The sequence below is a fragment of the Ursus americanus genome, chromosome 16 (genome assembly GCF_024610735.1).
Source record: "Ursus americanus isolate L20-20 chromosome 16, mUrsAme1.1.p, whole genome shotgun sequence".
NCBI lineage: Eukaryota > Metazoa > Chordata > Mammalia > Carnivora > Ursidae > Ursus > Ursus americanus.
In genome coordinates, this window is record NC_142142.1 from 5,099,725 (window position 1) to 5,118,941 (window position 19,217).

Sequence of the window (19,217 nt, forward strand, 5' to 3'; positions counted from 1 at the left end):
TCATTCTTTTTAATGTAAGAAAGTAGTGGCTGTGTATTTATAAGTATCTACATAAGTAAAAACGAGCATAGACTCTTTTTGATTTTAACATTAGAGTCAATTCATGACCTACAATCAATTGCTCAAAATAAAGTGGGCGAACAGAACTTGCTTCGTGGTATGAAGACTTTATAAAGAAGCTTTAAGTCATTCTTCATTTTGAATCGCTATAGTCCATTGCCAATGTCTCACTGTATCTTCCCCCGGGAAACCACCTTGAGGATGGCCCTGCGGATCTGCCGGGTCTTGATGCTGAAGATAACAGGGTGCATCAGGGGTGGGAAGAGCACAGAGACAGTGCCCATGAGGATGTGCACCGAGGGTGAGCTGTGGTGCCCAAATCCGTGCACAATGGACAGGCCTAGCACGGGCACACAGAAGCAGAGCACAGCCAGGATGTGCGAGACGCAGGTGTTGAGGGCCTTCAGCCTCCCTCCAGCAGAGGCGATGGCCAGCACAGCGCAGAGGATGACCGCATTGGAGAGCAGGCAGAAAAGGACGTCGGAGCCCACGGCCAGCATGAGGATGCACAGCCCATAGAGTCTGTTGAAGCGTGTGTCGGAGCAGGCCAGGCAGATCATGTACTGGAGAAGGCAGTAGGCATGTGACAGCTCCCCTGGGCGACAGTAGTCGAACTTAAGCAGGTTCAGCGAGGATGCCACAGTGATGGTGGCACTGCGCATGCCCAGCACAGCCCCAGCCAGTGCCACACGAGGACCCGTGAGCACAGATGCCTAGCGCAGTGGGAACCGGATGGCCACCAGGCGGTCCAGAGCCATAGCGAACAGCCCAGCGGACTCCACGAAGGAGAAGGAGTGAAGGAAGTGCTGTTGCAGAACGCAGGGCACCAGACCCACCACCCGGGCATCAAACCACAGCACGCTCAACACTGAGGGCAGCGTGGACATGCACAGGCCCAAGTCGGTCACAGCCAGGATGGCCAGGAAGTAGTACATGGGCTGTTGGAGAGAGGGGTCAGTTCGAACCAGATGCAAGATGGTAGCATTACCTACAATAGCCACCAAGTATCCTACAAAAATGGGTAGTGAGATCCAGCAGTGAGCCCATTCCAGGCCTGGGAAGCCTGTCAGGAGGAATGTGGAGAAGCTCGCGTTGGCATTTGGTAGGATGGGTGTCCTCATTCTCAAGAGTCTGTTCGTTCTAGGACAAGGAGGTAGTATGTTGAAGGTTACTAGGCCATTAAGCAGGAGCACTCCTATCACTGGACACCAATCCGCTGCTGGCTGGTCTGACCTCTCTGCACACAGTGGACTCAGTGACCTCTTGATTAACCACTGCCCATTCAAACAGCCTGTCCTTTTCCTGCTTCCTCCCCTCTTTCTCTTATTCCCAACCAACCCTTTACTTACCTCAGGGACAGCAAGCCTCAACAAGGGTTTTCTCTACTTTTGCTCTTAACCAGTTGTGACATAGGGTTTTTTGTTTTATTGTGCTTTGTTTAACTTTCCTTAGAAGAATCTAGAACTCAACCTTGACAGAATGCTGAGATTCTCTGAAATTCTGTTACTCCCAAGTTGTCTTCTCTGTATGACCCTACCCCTTCAAGCTTTTCCTGTAGAAGAAATTATACCTAATTTTTCTAAGCAAATCAAGAATGCCTGTAGAGAGTTTCCTCATCCAGTTTGCGCTCCACTTTATCTCCTTTTTGCCGTTATGAGATCCTCCCCACATGTCCCTATGATTGGGAGAAGAGCTATCTTCTCTCTCCAAACCCAACCCCTCTTAAAGAACCCATGACTCATTCTCCAGTACCTCATTCCTCAAGCATCTCAGGTCCCTGGGAAGTCAAACTAATTCATCCTATACAGTCTACATCTTTGAAGCTGCTGGTTTTACTCTAATTCCTGGAATTTCCTTTCTTTTCTTTGTTTAGGTTTATTTATTTATTTATGTATGTATTTATTTACTTTAGAGACAGAGAGAGTGCATGCAAGTGTGTTCATGGAGGGAGGGAGAGGGAAAGAATCTCAAGCAGACTGTCTGCTGAGTGGGGAGTCCAACGTGGGGCTAAGTCTCATGACCCATGAGATCATGACCTGAGCCAAAACCAAGAGTCAGTTGTTTAACCAACTGAGCCACCCATGCACCCCAGGAATTTCTTTATTTTCAAAGCTAATTTGAGAGTCTACTGACATGACTGCTCCTTCCTCTTTCCTTCCTTCGTTCATTCCTTCGTTCCTTCTTTCCTTCCTTCCTTCTTTCTCTCTCTCTGTCTCTCTCTCTCTCTCTCTTTCTTTTTCTTTAATCTCCATGTTTTTAAAGGTATCTCTTCTCCAAAATCAAGCTGGAGACCTGACACAACTTTAATAAATCAGGGCAACTTATTTGAGTAGTATTTCCTAAGTGGGTATTGCAAAAAAAGCATATCAATAAGTGTACCTTAAAACAGAAGCAATGGCGACAAAGCTTGTTCCTTGTTCAAATTAGTTCATTAAAAACTAAAGACAGGGGTACCTAGAGAGGTGCTCACAAGATAAGCCCTGCTATGCGGATCTCACTGTCTGATATAATATTTGCTTCTGTATCCTCATCAGTAAAATAAATGATAGTGTTTCCTAATTAAAGAATGGATGTGTTTTAATTGACACACAATGTATATAAAATTTAGCACCAAATCTGTATTATAATAAACAATAAATATATTTGTTATTGTCACCAAACCAAATGCTACTTTTCTTGTATTCTTCCCCTCCGGTTTTTGCTCTTTGTCTCCTCCTGTTATGCAGAAATAAACTCCATCTCCTCTTTAACATGACAGTGCTTTAGGTCTTGGCATAACGTGCCATGTGCCTTTGAAAGATTAGGAACCTACTGACAGTCCAACAGACTGAGGGAGTAACTGAGGGACTGTGCTCACAGGGGATACTGAGGAATAGATCACAGCATCTACTGAGGGACAGACAGGACGAGACTGAGGAATAGGGGAAGGTATAATGAGGGTCAAACAGAGGAAGGAAATGAAATAGTAGGCTTAATAAGAATGCTCTGAGAAGGAAGCCGGGGAGGCCCATGGTTCAGGAAGCAGAGTAAGCTGGAAGACTGTGAGGAGTAGACAACGAAGGATGGGGTGTGGTGAAAGCTGGGGGGAAAGATGTTGAAGGACAGAAAAGGGCCAGCTGGGTGTCAGGGAGAAAGGGGCTTGTGTAACTTAGAGGAAGAAACTGAAGAGCACCAGACGAGGACGTGTGAGACAGAGAAGGTAGGGACGGAGGAGTTGGAGGATGGCAAAGCTATGGTCAGAGAGAGGCTGCACACTGAGATTCCACCTTACGCCAGCTAGAACGGCAAAGATAGACAAGGCAAGAAACCACAATTGTTGGAGAGGATGTGGAGAAAGGGGATCCCTCCTAATTGTTGGTGGGAATGCAAGTTGGTACAGCCACTCTGGAAAACAGTGTGGAGGTCCCTTAAAAAGCTAAAAATTGAGCTACCCTATGATCCAGCCATTGCACTACTGGGTGTTTACCCCAAAGATACAGACGTAGTGAAGAGAAGGGCCGTATGCACCCCAATGTTCATAGCAGCAATGTCCACAATAGCTAAATCGTGGAAGGAGACGAGATGCCCTTCAACAGATGACTGGATTAAGAAGTTGTGGTCCATATATACAATGGAATATTACTCAGCCATCAGAAAGAACGAGTTCTCAACATTTGCTGCAACATGGATGGCACTGGAGGAGATAATGCCAAGCGAAATAAGTCAAGCAGAGAAAGACAATTATCATATGATTTCTCTCATCTATGGAACATAAGAACTAGGATGATCGGTAGGGGAAGAAAGGGATAAAGAAAGGGGGGGTAATCAGAAGGGGGAATGAAGCATGAGAGACTATGGAGTATGAGAAACAAACTGAGGGCTTCAGAGGGGTGGGGGTGGGGGAATGGGATAGGCTGGTGATGGGTAGTAAGGAGGGCATGTATTGCATGGTGCACTGGGTGTTATACGCAACTAATGAATCATCGAACTTTACATCGGAAACCGGGGATGTACTGTATGGTGACTAACATAATATAATAAAACAAACAAACAAACAAAAAGAAAGAGGCTGCTGAAAGACTGAGGAGAGGGAGACTGGTGCCAGATAGACATGGAAAGAGAACTGGGGAGAGGACAGAGTCTGGGGAACAGTGAAGGGGAAAGCCAGGGGCTAAACTGACAGGAAGCTTAGAGAATGAGGAAGGATGGAGGGAGAGAGGGAGAAACAGAGAGGGGTGGGGGCAGAGTGGTGGGTCAAACAAAAGAGGCAGGGTCAGGGCACCTGGGTGGCTTAGTTGGTTAAATGTCTGCCTCCTACTGAGGTCATGAGCCTGGGGTCCTGGGATGGAGCCCCATGTCAGGTTCCCTGCTCAGTGGGGGAGCTTGCTTCTCCCTCTCCCTCTGCCCCTCCCCTTCTTGTGCTCTCTGTCTCTCTTTCTCTCTGTCAAATAAATAAATAAAATCCCCCCCCCCAAAAGAGGGGGCATTGAGGAGAAAGGAGTCTCCTGTGAGACAACATGAGAGAGAAGCTGGGCAGCAGAGAGGATGAGGATGGGGATGTGGTCAGATGAAGGAGCTGATATGGAGAAGCATGAGGAGCAGAGGGGTGGGGAGACAGCCAAGGAATCTCCCACAGCCCTCGGTTCAGTCTCGCCCTCTCAAGCCACCTGACAGTGGAGAACCTGTGGAGTCCTGTGGCCCTCTGGACACAGTGTTGTTAGGCAGGACAGTGTGGTGGTGAAGAAAGTAGCTCTGGAATCAGATCTGCATTCAAACCGTATATCCAACATTTAACTCTCTAATTGTGCAAATTATTTGCTTAATCTCAGTTTCCTCATCTGAAAAGTTAGGACAATTATGACACCTACGTCGTAGATTATAGAGCCATTCATAAGCGACTCTACGTGTGGTGCGGTTAGAACCACACACTGAACAGATGCAGATGATCATCTGTGGTTTCCAGTACCTTCTCATGTGAAGTTCTCCGCAACGATGACCTACCATATGAGAACTACAGCTCTTCCCTTCGTATCTGTGGCAAGCTCCAAGGGAAAGCCAACAAGCGATCTGACAAAAGCAGAGCGAGAAGCTTAGAGTTGGGACTCTGAGCTCTTAAGCAGTGTTTGGACAGCCGGCCACATGACCTTGGTGAAGTGACTGAATCCTTCCACATCTTAACCTTTTTCTGCGATGGAAAATTTTCACATGTTCCCTGTTTTCTTTCCAGGGAAACTATTGGGCTTAAAGGGACTGTGGAAAAAAGTCTTCTAAAGTGTTGGAAGCCACATCTGTTTTGGGGGGGTGGAGTTGATGAGGTTATGATCTATACCTATCATAATCCTGTTTCACTCCAGTCCGACTCCCAGTCTGGTACTGGGGGAGGGCACCAAGAGGACATGACCACAGCTTGACCCACAAGATAGACCAAGAAATCTGAGGCTTCTGATCCTTCACCTCTGTCCTTGGAATGTGCCTTCCGTCTGCCTTCCCCACTCTCAGAAGCTGCTCCAACAACACAGCCTTAAGAGAGTAAGGTGTTGTTGAGCCCATCTGGATGGTATACGTGCTTGAACCCAGTTAAGATTCTGGTGGTGGGTGCAGAGAGCTACTTTTCTTGTGGTGCCCAAGACATGCCCTGTACGTAAGTTCTCTTGCTTATTAAACCTGCCATCTACCAATCTGGAGTGGCCTGCCTCTTTCTTCAGTCTCTCCCTGCCCTCCATGTACCAGGGCCAGTTTCAGATTTTACCCGGGAAGCTGCTGTGTTTGCAAATGAACACCCAGTAACAAATTCTGGTTCTCTCTTTCCAACCCAAAAGATCACGGGGAGATAACATACCACAGACTGGCCATAATCCTAGAAGCTGCCCTATCCCATCACCCTACTTATAGACCTTCTAGATAAGAGGTACCAGAGAGGTCATTGGGTTGGCTGCCTCTATCCATCTTCAACAACTTACTGGTCCCTTGTTCTCTGTAGCTTCTTTCCCCAGCCCTGCAGCACTTCTCACTTCCTGTCCCAGACTCTTCTGACTAAATCAGGATGCCAGTCTGCATCTGCTACAATGGCAGTTATACGGCTCTCTGTCCTGCTGCCTTGGGTCTTGGGCCCTCAGAGGAAACTCCTTAGATGGATGCAGACCTGCAAACTCCTTAAGGCCCATCACCTTGTTACCCCATTCCCCCACCTGTCTTTCTTCAAGAAAGAGGGATCGGTGTCTTTCCAGAACTTGGTCGTTGGGCACCCCATTTATCCGTCATGGAAACTTAATGACCCTTAAGTACCATCATGAGATACTTCATAGATCAGGTGACTCTTCATGCTCTTCTCCCACTAGCTGCTATTGTTACAAGAAAATTTATTGGTTGACCCTCAGTGTCTTTTCTGTGATCTTCTTTCCCCCAGTCTAGCCTCCCTTTGAGACTTTCTTTCCCACCAGGTAGTGGGATGCTCATTCATTCAGCAAATACATAGACACTACAAGCTTTGGGACATATACTTAAGTGCAAAGATCAATAAGATACAGTCTCTGCTTTTGAGAAAGTCATTTATCTTTTGCAGGAGGCAGATTTGAAAAGGACTAACCCTTCCTGACAGAGTAGAAAACCAAAAAGATTCACAGGAAATGTAAAGATTTAACAGGCATTCTTTAGTAATGGCTGCTTTCTCACTGCATCCAACATTCCAGATAGCGAGGGAAACACACAGAGGCTGAGCTGTCACAAAGCAAGACATTATAAATTACACGAATTTCAGGTACCTGAAAAACATGTTTTAATTACATGAAAATAGATATTTTACAAACACAATGCCGCACAATGCCAGCTTCGAAGGCTTAGGGAGGCATGAGGATATTAAATAACATGACGTGTGTAAAGAGCTTCACATGTGGGAGCATAGAATTGGTGCTAGTGAATGGATCACGTAGTTTACACCAAATATTGTCATTAGCATGAACAAATCTAGCCTTGATGAGTTTCCTTTTGTGAGTTTGTTCTTGTTTTTTACTGTAGAGGAGGACATGGGAGTTGAAAACATAGACAATGCATGAGTATAGAAGTTCTATGGACTTAAAACTAAAGGAGTTCACTTCTGTGGCAAAGAAGTTAAGGAGAAGCAAGTGATTGTGTGTGTGTGTGTGTGTGTGTGTGTGTGTGTGTGTGTGTGTGTGTGTTTTACTTGAACTTCCTTTGGCAAAGTAGGCCCTCGTCTTGAATAAGGCCAGGATAGAAACTGAAGAGAAGGACTTGACCAGGTAGAGAAGAGGGTATTAGTCCCAAGGAGCCATGGGAGAAGGTACATTTCCTGAGGTGAATTGATCTCTTCTCTGCAAGGTTCTGTTCTGGGTGCCTTTTTATTTACTGTTCTGTTTTCATTTTTGTTCAGTTTCATTTTAGTTTTAATATTTGCACATGGACGATGACCCTCAACAGTCTTCTACGCGGTTTTTGGTGCTACCAAAACATCTAGGTCTCAGACGTAGGAGGAGGCATTATAATTTAAGCAAGAGCACGTCAGCATTCTTAACCCATAACTCAGGAAAAGAAACTCATACATATTTTATTTAGGGCAATGGAAAAGAATCTTGGGGAACATGTGGGGTAATAGTAGGTTCTTAATGCTATCAATCTTTGGCTTGATCTGGGACTTTCTCTTGGGTACCCAGTGGAATTTTTAGCCCCAGGACCCAGCACTGACCTTCTTAAGACCCAGGAGCTTGCTGATAACATGGCGGATCTCCTTGGTCTTAATACTATATATGATTGGATTAAGCATGGGAGGCACGAAGAGATAGACATTGGCCATAAGAAGGTGGACAGCAAGTGGGGCATGCTTCCCAAAGCGGTGGACCAGAGACAGCCCCACCATGGGCACGAAGAATATCAGCACAGCACAGATGTGTGAGGTACATGTTTGGAAGGCTCGGAGCTGCTCCTCTTGGGAGGCCAGTCTGGCCACGGTGCACAGGATGACCCCATAGGACAGTGTGATGAGCACCAGGTCCAGCATCATGGTGAATGCCACTACCGACAGTCCGTACAGGTTGTTGAAGGTGGTATCTGTGCAGGCCAGGTGTATCACTTCCTGGTGTAGGCAGAAAGAATGGGAGAGGACTCGAGGCCCACAGTAGGGAAAAGTCTTCAGGAGCACGACAAGAGGAACTAGGGCCACAGGGCCCCGGAAGATGACAGCCAGACCTGTCCTAATCACTCGCTGGCTAGTGATAATGACCGAGTACCTAAGGGGGTGGCAGATGGCCAAGCAGCGGTCAAAGGACATGATAAGGAGCACAGAGGACTCCATGAAGGAAAATGAGTGGATGCAAAACATCTGGATTTGGCAAGCTGCAAGGTAGATACCATGAGATTTGAACCAAAAGATTCCCACAGTAGTGGGCAAGGTCGACACTGACAGTCCCAGGTCAGTGAAGGCCAGAAAGGAGAGTAGATAGTACATGGGTGTGTGCAGACGAGGGTTGGTCTTAATAATTATCAGAATGAAACAATTGCCTGAGATGGCCACAAGGTACATGAGGAAAAAGGGGATGAATATCCAGTGTTCGATGGCTTCCAATCCTGGAAAGCCAGTGAGGTAGAACATGGGGCTAAACTGAGTGATGTTGGACAAGAGCACGGATTGAGGACTGAGGGGATATTGGGCTGGCATTCCTCAGGGATGGAGCTGAAAGTAAATGGATATTTCTAGTTATGAATTTTCCAGTCTTGCGAACAGTCACACCATCATAAGCAGAATCATGATCCTTTTCATCTTTGGTATCATCTAATTCACTATTATCAATTCTACCACCCTGCTAGCTGTTCCAGACTGTCTTATAGCACCACACTCAACAGATTTTCTCCAGTAGTCCTGTAACTTCCTTTTTTTCGCCTGAAGACAGAAGCATTTTCCAATTTAAATTCAATTAGCCAACGAACGTATAGTACATCCTTAGTTTTTGATATAATGTTCAATGATTCATTAATTGCACATAACACCCAGTGCTCATCATATCACTTGCCCTCCTTAAGGCCCATCACCTTGTTACCCCATTCCCCCCACCTCTCTTTCTTCAACCCTCAATTTGTTTCCTGTATTTCTGTAATTTCTGTTCCTTCCCAGTCTCCTTTGCTGGCATCTCTTCATTGCTTGTCCTTCAAATCTAGCCATTCCCATTCTGGGCAATTTTCTGGCCATACTCTCTTGTTTCTCCTGGCAATATCATTGCTCTCATGACTTTTTTGACCATCCAAACATTGATAAATATCAAATGTATAACCCTGTAATTTCTCTACCTTTTTTAAATTTATGGGCTCATCTATCAGGCAACGTCCTGAACATCTGCATCTAGTTGTTTCAAAAGCATGTCAGAATTTCAGCTTAGCAGCACTTCCCCCAGTAGGGTTTTCATTTATGTCGTTTTCATTAACTCAGTATAGGAAAATGTCAGCTTCAAAATAAATTGAAGAAAAGACATACATTTGAGAGATATTAGTAAATAGGCTGAAAGATACCCAAGAAGTGAGTGGAGAGAGAAGTTTCTGGTATTGAGCCCTGGGAAAATCTGCAATTTAGAAGTCGAGAAGAAAAGGCTCCACTAAAATAGCTTGAGGGGGGAAAATGCCAGTTGAATAGGAAAAAAAAACAAACAAAACAGGAGAGCGCAGTTGTGTGTGTAAATTTCATGAGGGATTAATCAATTATATATAATGTTGCCAAGGAGTCAAGGTACTAAGGACTGAGAAGTGAGAAGATTTAGCAATGAGGAAGTCCTGGCTGATGGTGAGTTCCATGGAGTGGCTGGGAATAAAATCTGATTCTACTGTGTTCAGACGTAGGATTCCAGGCAGTGATGAGGCCCATTGGAAGTTCATAAATTCAAAGTGGAACCAGTCAGCATTCTGGTGTGTTTTGAATCACTACACTCATTTCCTCAAATGCATAGGAGAAGTATGTGGAGAGTTGCATTCACCAGATTGAAGTTAGGGTAGGCTAGCAGGACTAAAGTTAAGGGTGTACGCAAAGGGGTAATTATGGTGATGTACTGTGGAAACTACTCTGCATAGGAAGAAAAGCAAAAACATGAAGGAATGAGAGACAGGGGAAAGGGACCAGGGTTCTAGAGTATGGGATGGGCTCGAGTTGCCAGTTTATGGTAAAGGACACAATCTTTCTTGAGAGGAGGTCAAGGGGCTGAGATCGTGGCTACTGATTGGATCAAAGGAGACAATATTGGAATCATAAAAATTTTGTCTGGATCAGTAGTGGAAAGAGCAAATTGAGTCAATGCTAAAATCTTCAGTGAATAAAACGCGACTGGAAAGGTGGCTGTGGAGGGGTTAGCGATGGTGATAATGCATGTGGCTATGCACTGGAAAGAATGGGGCAGGTGGTGGTGAGAAGGAAGGTTCAGGAAGACCAATGCCAGCCCTTCATCATTTTGACAAGAGGGTGAAAGAACTATCCACAAGTACCTTCTCCATTTCACACCCATAAGTTCACTACTCAACCAACCACCCAATGGCTTCTTTTTTTTTTTTAATTTAGCTAAAGCAATGCTCTTAATTTTTTAGAAAAGATTTATTTATTTATTTGAGAGAGATGGAGTGTGGTGGGGAGGGGCAGAAGGAGAGGGAGGGAGAAACTTTAGCAGACTATTCGCTGAACCTAACGCAGGGCTTGATCTCACAACCCTGAGATCACGGCCTGACCCAAAACCAAGAATCAGAGGCAGCTATGCCACCCAGGCGCCCCCAACAACGCTCTTTAAATGCACCAGTGACCTCTGGGGGTGGAATTCAATGGAGACTCTTAGTCAACACCTGATCTCTATAGCAATACCTTCCTTCTTAAAGCTCTCTTGGAATTCTTGATGCCGCTCTCTGCTGGTTCTCTTCGAAATTTTAAGACAGCTCTTATTCAGTCCCTTCCATCCATTGCTCAAATATTCATGTGTTCATGTTACTCAGTCTCCTGACATTGACTACTTTCTCATTCATAATATGATCTATTATTATTTTACTTATATACTGATAACCCCTAAATATTTACCTCTAGCCCAGACAACTCTGCTATGCATCCAGCTCCAGCCTTCATTTCCACCTTCATGCTACTCTCCAGATGGATGCCAGTTAAACCCAACACATCTAATTTTGAGCCCATCATCTGTCCTCTCCACACCTGAATCTCCTTCTATTTATGCATTTTTGACAATATCATTTACCACTTTCTAATCACCCAAGACAACATTTTGGAATGTACACTTTACTTGACCCTTTCCTTCTTCCCAGATCTATTTTGTTACTGGGTTAAGTATTTTTTACCTCCTAAATATCCCTACAATCTGTTGCTTTGTCTCCACCCTTGTGCTCACTGTCATAGCTCTTAGTTTTCCCACACCTGCTTAACTGACCTCCCTGTCACTTAACTTGCCTGCCGGACACCCCCTCCCCTTGATCCATTCCCTGCTGCATCCTGGGTGTTGTCCAGAGAATGCTGACTCCCTGAGTCGCTGGACTGTTCCCAGTCCCTCACAGCCCCCGTTCACCAGAGTGCAGTTCACACTCGTGAAGAGCTGTGGCAAGAGCTCCATTCATTGAGCCTGTGCATGATTCAGATGCTGGGGAAATTGATCATCATCACGTCTATTTCTCACCACCATGAAGCATTCCATCCCCACACACAGGGAAAGAAACCATGGAAAAGGTAAATAAAAGCTTTCCTCAAGCTTCCCAGTGAGCTAATAATGTCAGAGATGGGATCTGAGCCCATGCCTGCCTAATTCCAAAGTGTGTACTTTGAATATGCTCAAATACCCTGTCTAGCCAGGCGCTCTGGCTTTGGCACCTTTCTCAACTCATCTTTTCTCTCTTGCAGTCCATACAACTCTTTCTACAATTCCCTATATGTACTTTTCTTGTTTCTATTGTTTTTATCGCTTCATATCTTGCCTTCCTAAAAAAAATATCTTGTTTTTCTGACCAATGAACATTGGCTGACCCTTTCAAGCAACACAGATACCATTTGCTCTGACAAATCTCTCCTGACTTTCTTGTATAGAGTTGGGTGAGTCTTTCTCCGTGCTCACACAATACCTTTGCTGCAGCACTGAAATGTCACTCACAAACCCACGTCCTTTATATTATACATATGTCTATGGATTATTATTTACATTTACACATAGTATCTATTCATACGTTATATATCAGTATATGCGATTACAAATATGTATAATATAAATAAAAAACATAAGTATATTTATTTATCTATATATACTTTATATATATAATATGTATTCTTCACATACATATATTCTGTATAGACAAGTATCTTATACATATTTGTACTTATATACTGATACATATATTTCTCATATACACTATATATGATATATACTATTTGTATCTTATATATACTCCTTGTATGTATGTTGTTTGTGCGTGCGTGTTTATAATTTATGGTTTTGACCCACTTTTTTACATGGGTAAGAGTGGGACTCTCTAAGGAATATGCCGGGAGCCCAGAACAGGGTCTAACGCATGGTAGGCACCACTATATGCTTTTGCATGAAAAACGGAATGAGTGAGTGAATGAATCAAGTGCTCACCTCTTGTCCTGATTAGTTGTGCCTGGAGTTTGGCATTGAGTCCTGTGTTCACTGACTTCAGAATGATAAAGACAGCGAGAGGGATCTGGGGGAAAGGAGAAGTCTATAGAGAGACCATGACAGGGCTGGGATTATTTTTCCTGGAAAGGAAGTTTTAGGGAGTTTCTCTGGAAATGAGAGATAATTGTCAGTGTTAGGAGAGCAACAGGTGTTTCTCCTTAAAAAAAACAACAACAAAAAACAGTCCAATTCCCACCCTCCTAAAGTGGCCCCCATTCGCATCTTGACCTGAAAAGACCCAGGCCAGAAGGCTTACCCCACCTCCAACCCCCAGCCCAGCCTACTCAAAACAATTGACAGGATAGAACCAAAGGAAACAGATAAGCCCCTCTTGGCTTCTGTCCCAGCTCCATGCAGCCAGATGGAGAGGCGGCCACTTGCTTCCCCTGAGACCACACCCTGCCCTCTTCCAGGGTAAGGAGAAACTGGAGCCCAAACTTTGATCCTCCATTGGAGTGGGCCAAATCTTTCCATCTGGGGTAAGCACTCAGAGGCCCAAGGCTTCCAGTCCAGTCTGGCCTTGGCTTCCAGTCCACATCCCTTTGCTGGGGAGGAGGAGATCTGCTTTGTCTTATATGGAAGGGGTAACATCAGAGCCACTCTGGAGGTTGAGGCTACCCCCAACCCAAAGCAGAACCATGTCTCTGATAAAGGTTTTGAAGGTTTTAAAAGCCCCAGACAGAAGCAAGCAAACAGACCAGGAATCTAATTGTCAGCACTCCGTCATGGCTAACGACAGTGTAACTACAGTATTCATAGCAGAGATACAACAGAGCCCTGACGAGGAAATTCCTGAAAAGAGAGATTTTTCACTATGCGATGCGCCAGGAGATCTCTACCTCACCTTTGTGTTCTAAATACTTTTTGTTTCAGTTTAATATTTGCTATTAAAGAAGAAGAATTCGTGGTAGAGGCTACTGTTTTCTTATGAGTAAGAAAATACACAGATGGACTTGGACTTTATTTTTGAAGATACCTCATTTTTGAACCAGAGAGCATTTCCACACTAGTCAAACCCTGTGTAAACATGCCTCTGTGACCAGGGTAAGAGAGGACCTTGGAGGGGGGTGGCGTATCCTGGATACTGGCAAAGCCACAGGGCTGTCTGTGTTAAGAGAAGAGACCGGGGGTAAGATCTTCCCTGCTATGTTCACCGGTCTGGCGCACAAAATGCACTCAAGAGCGGAGTTGAAGAAATGAATGGTGCTTGGTTGATAAGAAGATAAGGGAAGGCTGGGTATTCCAGACAGCTCAGCAGGGAGGAGTCTGTGGAGACCAGAGCGTTTATGGTATCCACGACTTCCAGACAGAATCCAAGAAGGGCTTGACCTGGGCATGTCGGCCCTGGTCCAAGGAGCCAGGCAGCCCTTTCTCTTGGCCTCAGCAACAGATATTATAGATGGTCTCTCTTCTTCTTTAGGGAGAGCAATCCCTGTTCCTCTCCCTGGCTCTGATTCTTTGCAAAGACCTTAAGAGTGTCAGAAGTAGAAAAGTTTCTGTGGGACCATGAAGTCCAAGACTTCATTTTGCAAATGAAAAACACTAAGTAAGGCCCGGTGTGGGGAACACACTTGCCTCAGGTCATTCAAAGATTTAGTGCAGGGGCTAGAATTGGACCTTAGACCACCTTTTACCAGGGTTACTGCTTTTCTGGACAACTGTGCAGCCCCTTCTCCCTGCATTCTCTCTTTTCCCATATGACCCCCAACCCCCACCCCTGAAACCGTGACACAGGACAGCAATAGTGACTTACCAGCACTGCAAATTTTAAAGAAAGTGACGCTCAGAGGATCTGTACTGGAAAAGGAAACAGGTAGGCAGGATGGCACCAGGGTCGGTGAGAGGCCTCAGGCTGTGCTGCCACAGAAGGATTTATTCTCCTTTTCCCTCTGTGCTTGGCACCAGCTGGGAGAAGCTGAGGACAAACAAGGAGTCCCCAGGGCTGGGAACCCTGTGGGCAGGGGCTGTCTTTACTCTCCTCCCCTCTGCATCCCTCTCTCCCTCACCTGAGGCTGAAGAGCCCTAACTTTATAGGATTTCCTCTCCAGGCTTCAGCTGCTGACAGATCTCTGCCGTAGGAAAAGTGGTTCTGCTTCATCCTGTTTTCCTGCCACCTCATTCTCTCCCTCCCTTTGTGCATTAGGATGGACCCACAGTTTGCCAGAGAGGCTGGATGTGGAATATGGGGATTACGCACACAACTCCCACCTTGGTTCACGTTGCTTATATTCCTAGAAGCACCATAACCACCACCGCCCCAAATCCTCCCACTCGTGTGCTAATTTTCCGGCCTATGTATCGGTTTCCTTTTATGAGATCATTCATTCACCCTTTGTCTCTGCCAGTCACTGCACCTTTGAGACTAGAGGTGGGCCAGGTGGGCCAGATGAAATCCTTCCACATACCCTTCCATCCCAAATACATGTTCTAGCCAGTTTCTCAGGCTTTCCCAAGGCTCTCCGCTCAACTCTGAACGTGTGGGATGCTACTTCTACAAGCCCTAAAACAAGCAGCCCTTCCCCAACGTTTCTTCTCTTCTTTCCTTCTTCCCCCTCTGGTAGCAACTACCATCATCTTTCAGAAAAATCAGTGTGTATTTCTTCCTCAGTCTATGTTACAAAATCTAAATTGATTGATGTGATCAGGTCATATGCACACTTCTCTTCCCTTTAAACACACACACACACACACACACACACACACACACACACACACAGACTTAGAGACTGGCATGAACAAGGTATTATATTATAATAATATAATCATAAGCCAGGGATGCTTGATCAGAGTTGTGTGAGGTGGAAGCCCTGAAATGGGGCACATAGAACCAAAGTGAGGACAGAGGCCTATGAAGTTTATGACCTACCAATGTGATCAGAACACACCTAGATAGCAGATGGCACCCCTCAGATCAGGTAAATAACCAGTGGCTCTGGACAGACTAGGCAGGCAGAGTTGGGGGGCAGGACAGGATGCAGAGAGCAGGTCATCTTTCAAAATGTAGTTGATGAAGAGAGTTCCGGCTCAGACAGCAAAGGGAGAGAGTTGAAAACCCTCATTTAGGTTCGTAGGAGAAGAAATCCTTACCGGAAAAATTTGAGAAGATTCTGTCTTTATCGAGAACGTAATTTTGGCCGTGTCCTGGAGGGAGCCTAGTTAGGGACCAACTATTGCTGTTGTTTGGGGGCGTCTGTCACATATGAGATGATACAACAATTACCATATGGGAAACCAAAGGGATGGACATAGCAGTTCCGTGAGTTTGGGTGGGTAGCAACCAGCCCACCTGGGAAACACAGGGAAGGCCCCACACTGAGCTAGGGAAGACTAAGGAAGAACTAATCACGAGATGGGGCTTTATAGAAAGGGATTTCCAAGAAGAAGGAGTAATATAAGGTAGGGCATAAAGGTGAAGAAATTTTTCCGAGAACTACCAAATTCTTCAACACACAAATATAAAATTTAAGAGAGGTAATACTATGGAATGAGACTCGATGTAGGTAGAGATAAGACTCTGAAAGACTATATACATATTGAGATTGAGTTTGAGAGGGCAAGGAATGACCTTATCATATTTTTAATAAAATGTACTGTTAGCAATATGTAGAAAATATTTAAAATCTGCACTGGAATCAGACATTAGGTGAGATTATTTAACTCATAGCTTTTCAGATGGCTATGTGAAATACTATGTAATGAATTACCTGCCCCTTACCTAGAGATATTTGCAAGGCAAATTTTTGCCTTATATTTTTTATTAACATAGATGTAATAGCTCCCCCCACTTCTCTGAATTTTATAATAATTCAAGGACTAGTGCCCAAGAAATTGTCATTTTTAAAAAATACAAAATGTTCTTAGACCTTTTTTCTTTCTTATTTCCCTAAATGATCTTTACATTTATTTTATCATATCTCAAAATAATCTTTTTTTTTAAAAGTAAGCTCTACAACCAACATGGGGCTTGAACTCATGACCCTGAGATCAAGAGTCGCATGCTCTATGGACTGAGCCAGCCGCACATCCCCAAATTAATCCTCTTGAATGAAGATTGAAATTACATTAATCATTCTCATCCATTTTCATTTGCTCAAGTGCCTGCTCTGAAAAACCCTGAGCAAGGCCTTGCAGATACACAGAGACATGACAGAGTGTCACCTTTATGAAGCTCATATTTGGTAAAGAAAATAGGCTGTTAAACAGAGTTTACCAAACAGTATGACTAGCCCAGGCTAGGAAGGCAGAATTTGTTTCTGAAGGCTGGTGGCAGAGAACGACAAAGGAATAGTCCTGGGGCTCATCTCTGTTCCCTTGGGTAATGATGGCGTGGGGGGGCAAAATTTGCCATCCCAAAATGTGTCTCTTTGGCATGTGTATTATTTTAGGCCGATTATTTTTAAGAAACAGAAGACTCAAGAAGTTTTTCTTTTTGCCTGCCTGAAAGAATTTAGATAGAGCGCCTGTTTGAGGAAGAGAGCTGTTACATATGTAACTACAGTGTAATATGAACTCAGTGTTACAGACAGGGAGGAACCTAGCACGGTCTGTTCGTTAAAATGCCTCTCTGTGTTCCATTGTTTCCCTAAGGCCCAGCAAACATTTGTTGACCAAATATTTACTCTTTTCATCTTGCAAATTATCTTTCTCCCCTTTAAAGTCCCAGATCCCTACCCACTTCTCCTTAGGTCTGGAGGGCATATAAGCCTCAATTGCTTGACTGCCTGTGGACCTCTTACGCTTATGGAGCCCCCATGTATATGTAATTAAATCTGATTTTCTCCTGTCTCATGATTAATTAATGATTAATCTCTCTCATGTCAATTTAATTCTTAGACTAGCCAAAAGAATCTCAAAGGGTAGAGTAAAAATGTCACCCTCCCCAACAATGAACTCTTGTGACTATAAAGTGAAGTGAATGTGGGTGTGTGATGTTTAGGGAGGTGGTTATCAACATGTTGGTGTGAATCATTCAGGCCTTAACCTTGAAAGTATTAGAATCCATTACTGAAATATCTAAATGTATTATTAAAAGTATCAATGTAAGAGTGTGCCTATTTTTATATATTCTAACGGCTTTTCGTGCACTATTTTCAATGTCCCTGTGTGTGTATGTGTGTGCATGTGTGAAAAAGACAGAGAGAGAAACAGTATTTTGTCTCTGGTTATGTGTGTATGTGAGAAGATGACCGTTTTAGCTCACACCCTATGCACCGGGAGAACAACTGAGCCTACTCTGTATCAGAGATTGAGATAACCTGTGGGAAAGACGGGGATATATTGGATACTAGCATGCTTTCTGGGTCCCCATATAAGTTATATTCAAGGGAACTTCGCCCCAGTATCTATACCTAACCAACAGAGTCAGGCTTAGTTGGGAAGAAGATTACGGTAGAACCCCCAGGTCAATATGCATGTTGTAGTTCTCCAATACAACCACCAGGGGGAGCCTTCAACCTAAAAAATGAATTTAAATTCAAACCCTCTTCTCTTCCCAACAGGTTAAGAAAGTAGATGTTCCAGCTTCATCTTCCCACATCCTCTTTATCTCCCACATAGTTCTGAAAGATGCCAACTTGTGCGTTCCTCCTCTGAAGATGATCCCCTCTGTCTCATGCATACAGACAGCAGACATATGCGCACCCTATAACCCACACAAAATCCTGAAATTGAGGGAGAGATGGTATTTTTCTCTACTTTCCAGATCTTTCTGTGTGCTTTAGTCCTAGTCATATTGACCAACCTTTGACTTCCCAGTCTGACCAGACACAGAACTAAAAGAAATCCTTACCCAAGGTTTTCAGTTTCTCTAGACTCAGACTCAATTTGGGGGGGGGGGGGGGGTCTCTGTTGCAGAAAATGGCTGTAGCCTTAAGGGGAGCAGAAACTGTAGCTCTAATATATGCCTCTTTGGCATAAGGATTATTTTAAGGCTGATTATTTTTAAGAAACAGGGAGACTCAGGAGAAGCTCTGAAAACCAACCACGGAGAGGCTGTCTTTTTGTAAGAGACATTTACATTTGAAAGAAAAATCTCCATTTGTAAGGGTGTCTCCCTCTGTGCACCAGGAAGTGGAGAATGGCTCAATCTCTAGAAACTTAACCAACGGAGAAGGCAAAGACCTAAATCTATGTAACAAATTTACGACTGATCACTGTGCTTTTCCAATAGTCTCCCGTAACTGGGCTCCTACCCCGCAACATCTTTTGTCTTTAGTTGTATCTGGGATTTAAAGTGGTGTCTTGAGCAGTTTGGGGGAGCTACTCAGTTTTCCTGGGTACCTGCCATGGATACAGGAGGTGTGCATGTTATTAAACTTGTTTTTGTTTTTTTCCGGTTAATCTGCCTTTTATTATGGGAGGAAGGGGTTGGTCCCAGTCTTGAACCTTGAAGGGTAGAAAGGAAATTACCCCCACCTGCCTCTGCAAAGCTCAGCACACTTTTTTTCTGATCCAAGGTCCTGGTGATCCTGGTGAGCCAGGCCTTCCCTAGATGAACAACATTTGGTGGTATGT

General features: G+C 44.5%; 2 protein-coding genes across 2 annotated transcripts; both read right to left on the bottom strand.

The window, feature by feature from the left end:
• Positions 1 to 227: 227 nt before the first annotated feature.
• On the bottom strand, positions 228 to 1,181 carry LOC123803739 (olfactory receptor 51L1-like). Its single transcript, XM_045815397.2, is given in 1 exon segment — positions 228 to 1,181. A coding segment is annotated over 1 exon segment (954 nt).
• A 6,533-nt stretch (positions 1,182 to 7,714) lies between these two features.
• LOC123803726 (olfactory receptor 51M1) lies at positions 7,715 to 8,707 on the bottom strand. Its single transcript, XM_045815383.1, has one exon. The coding sequence runs from the start codon at positions 8,705 to 8,707 to the stop codon at positions 7,715 to 7,717; it is 993 nt and encodes a 330-aa protein (XP_045671339.1).
• Positions 8,708 to 19,217: the final 10,510 nt, after the last annotated feature.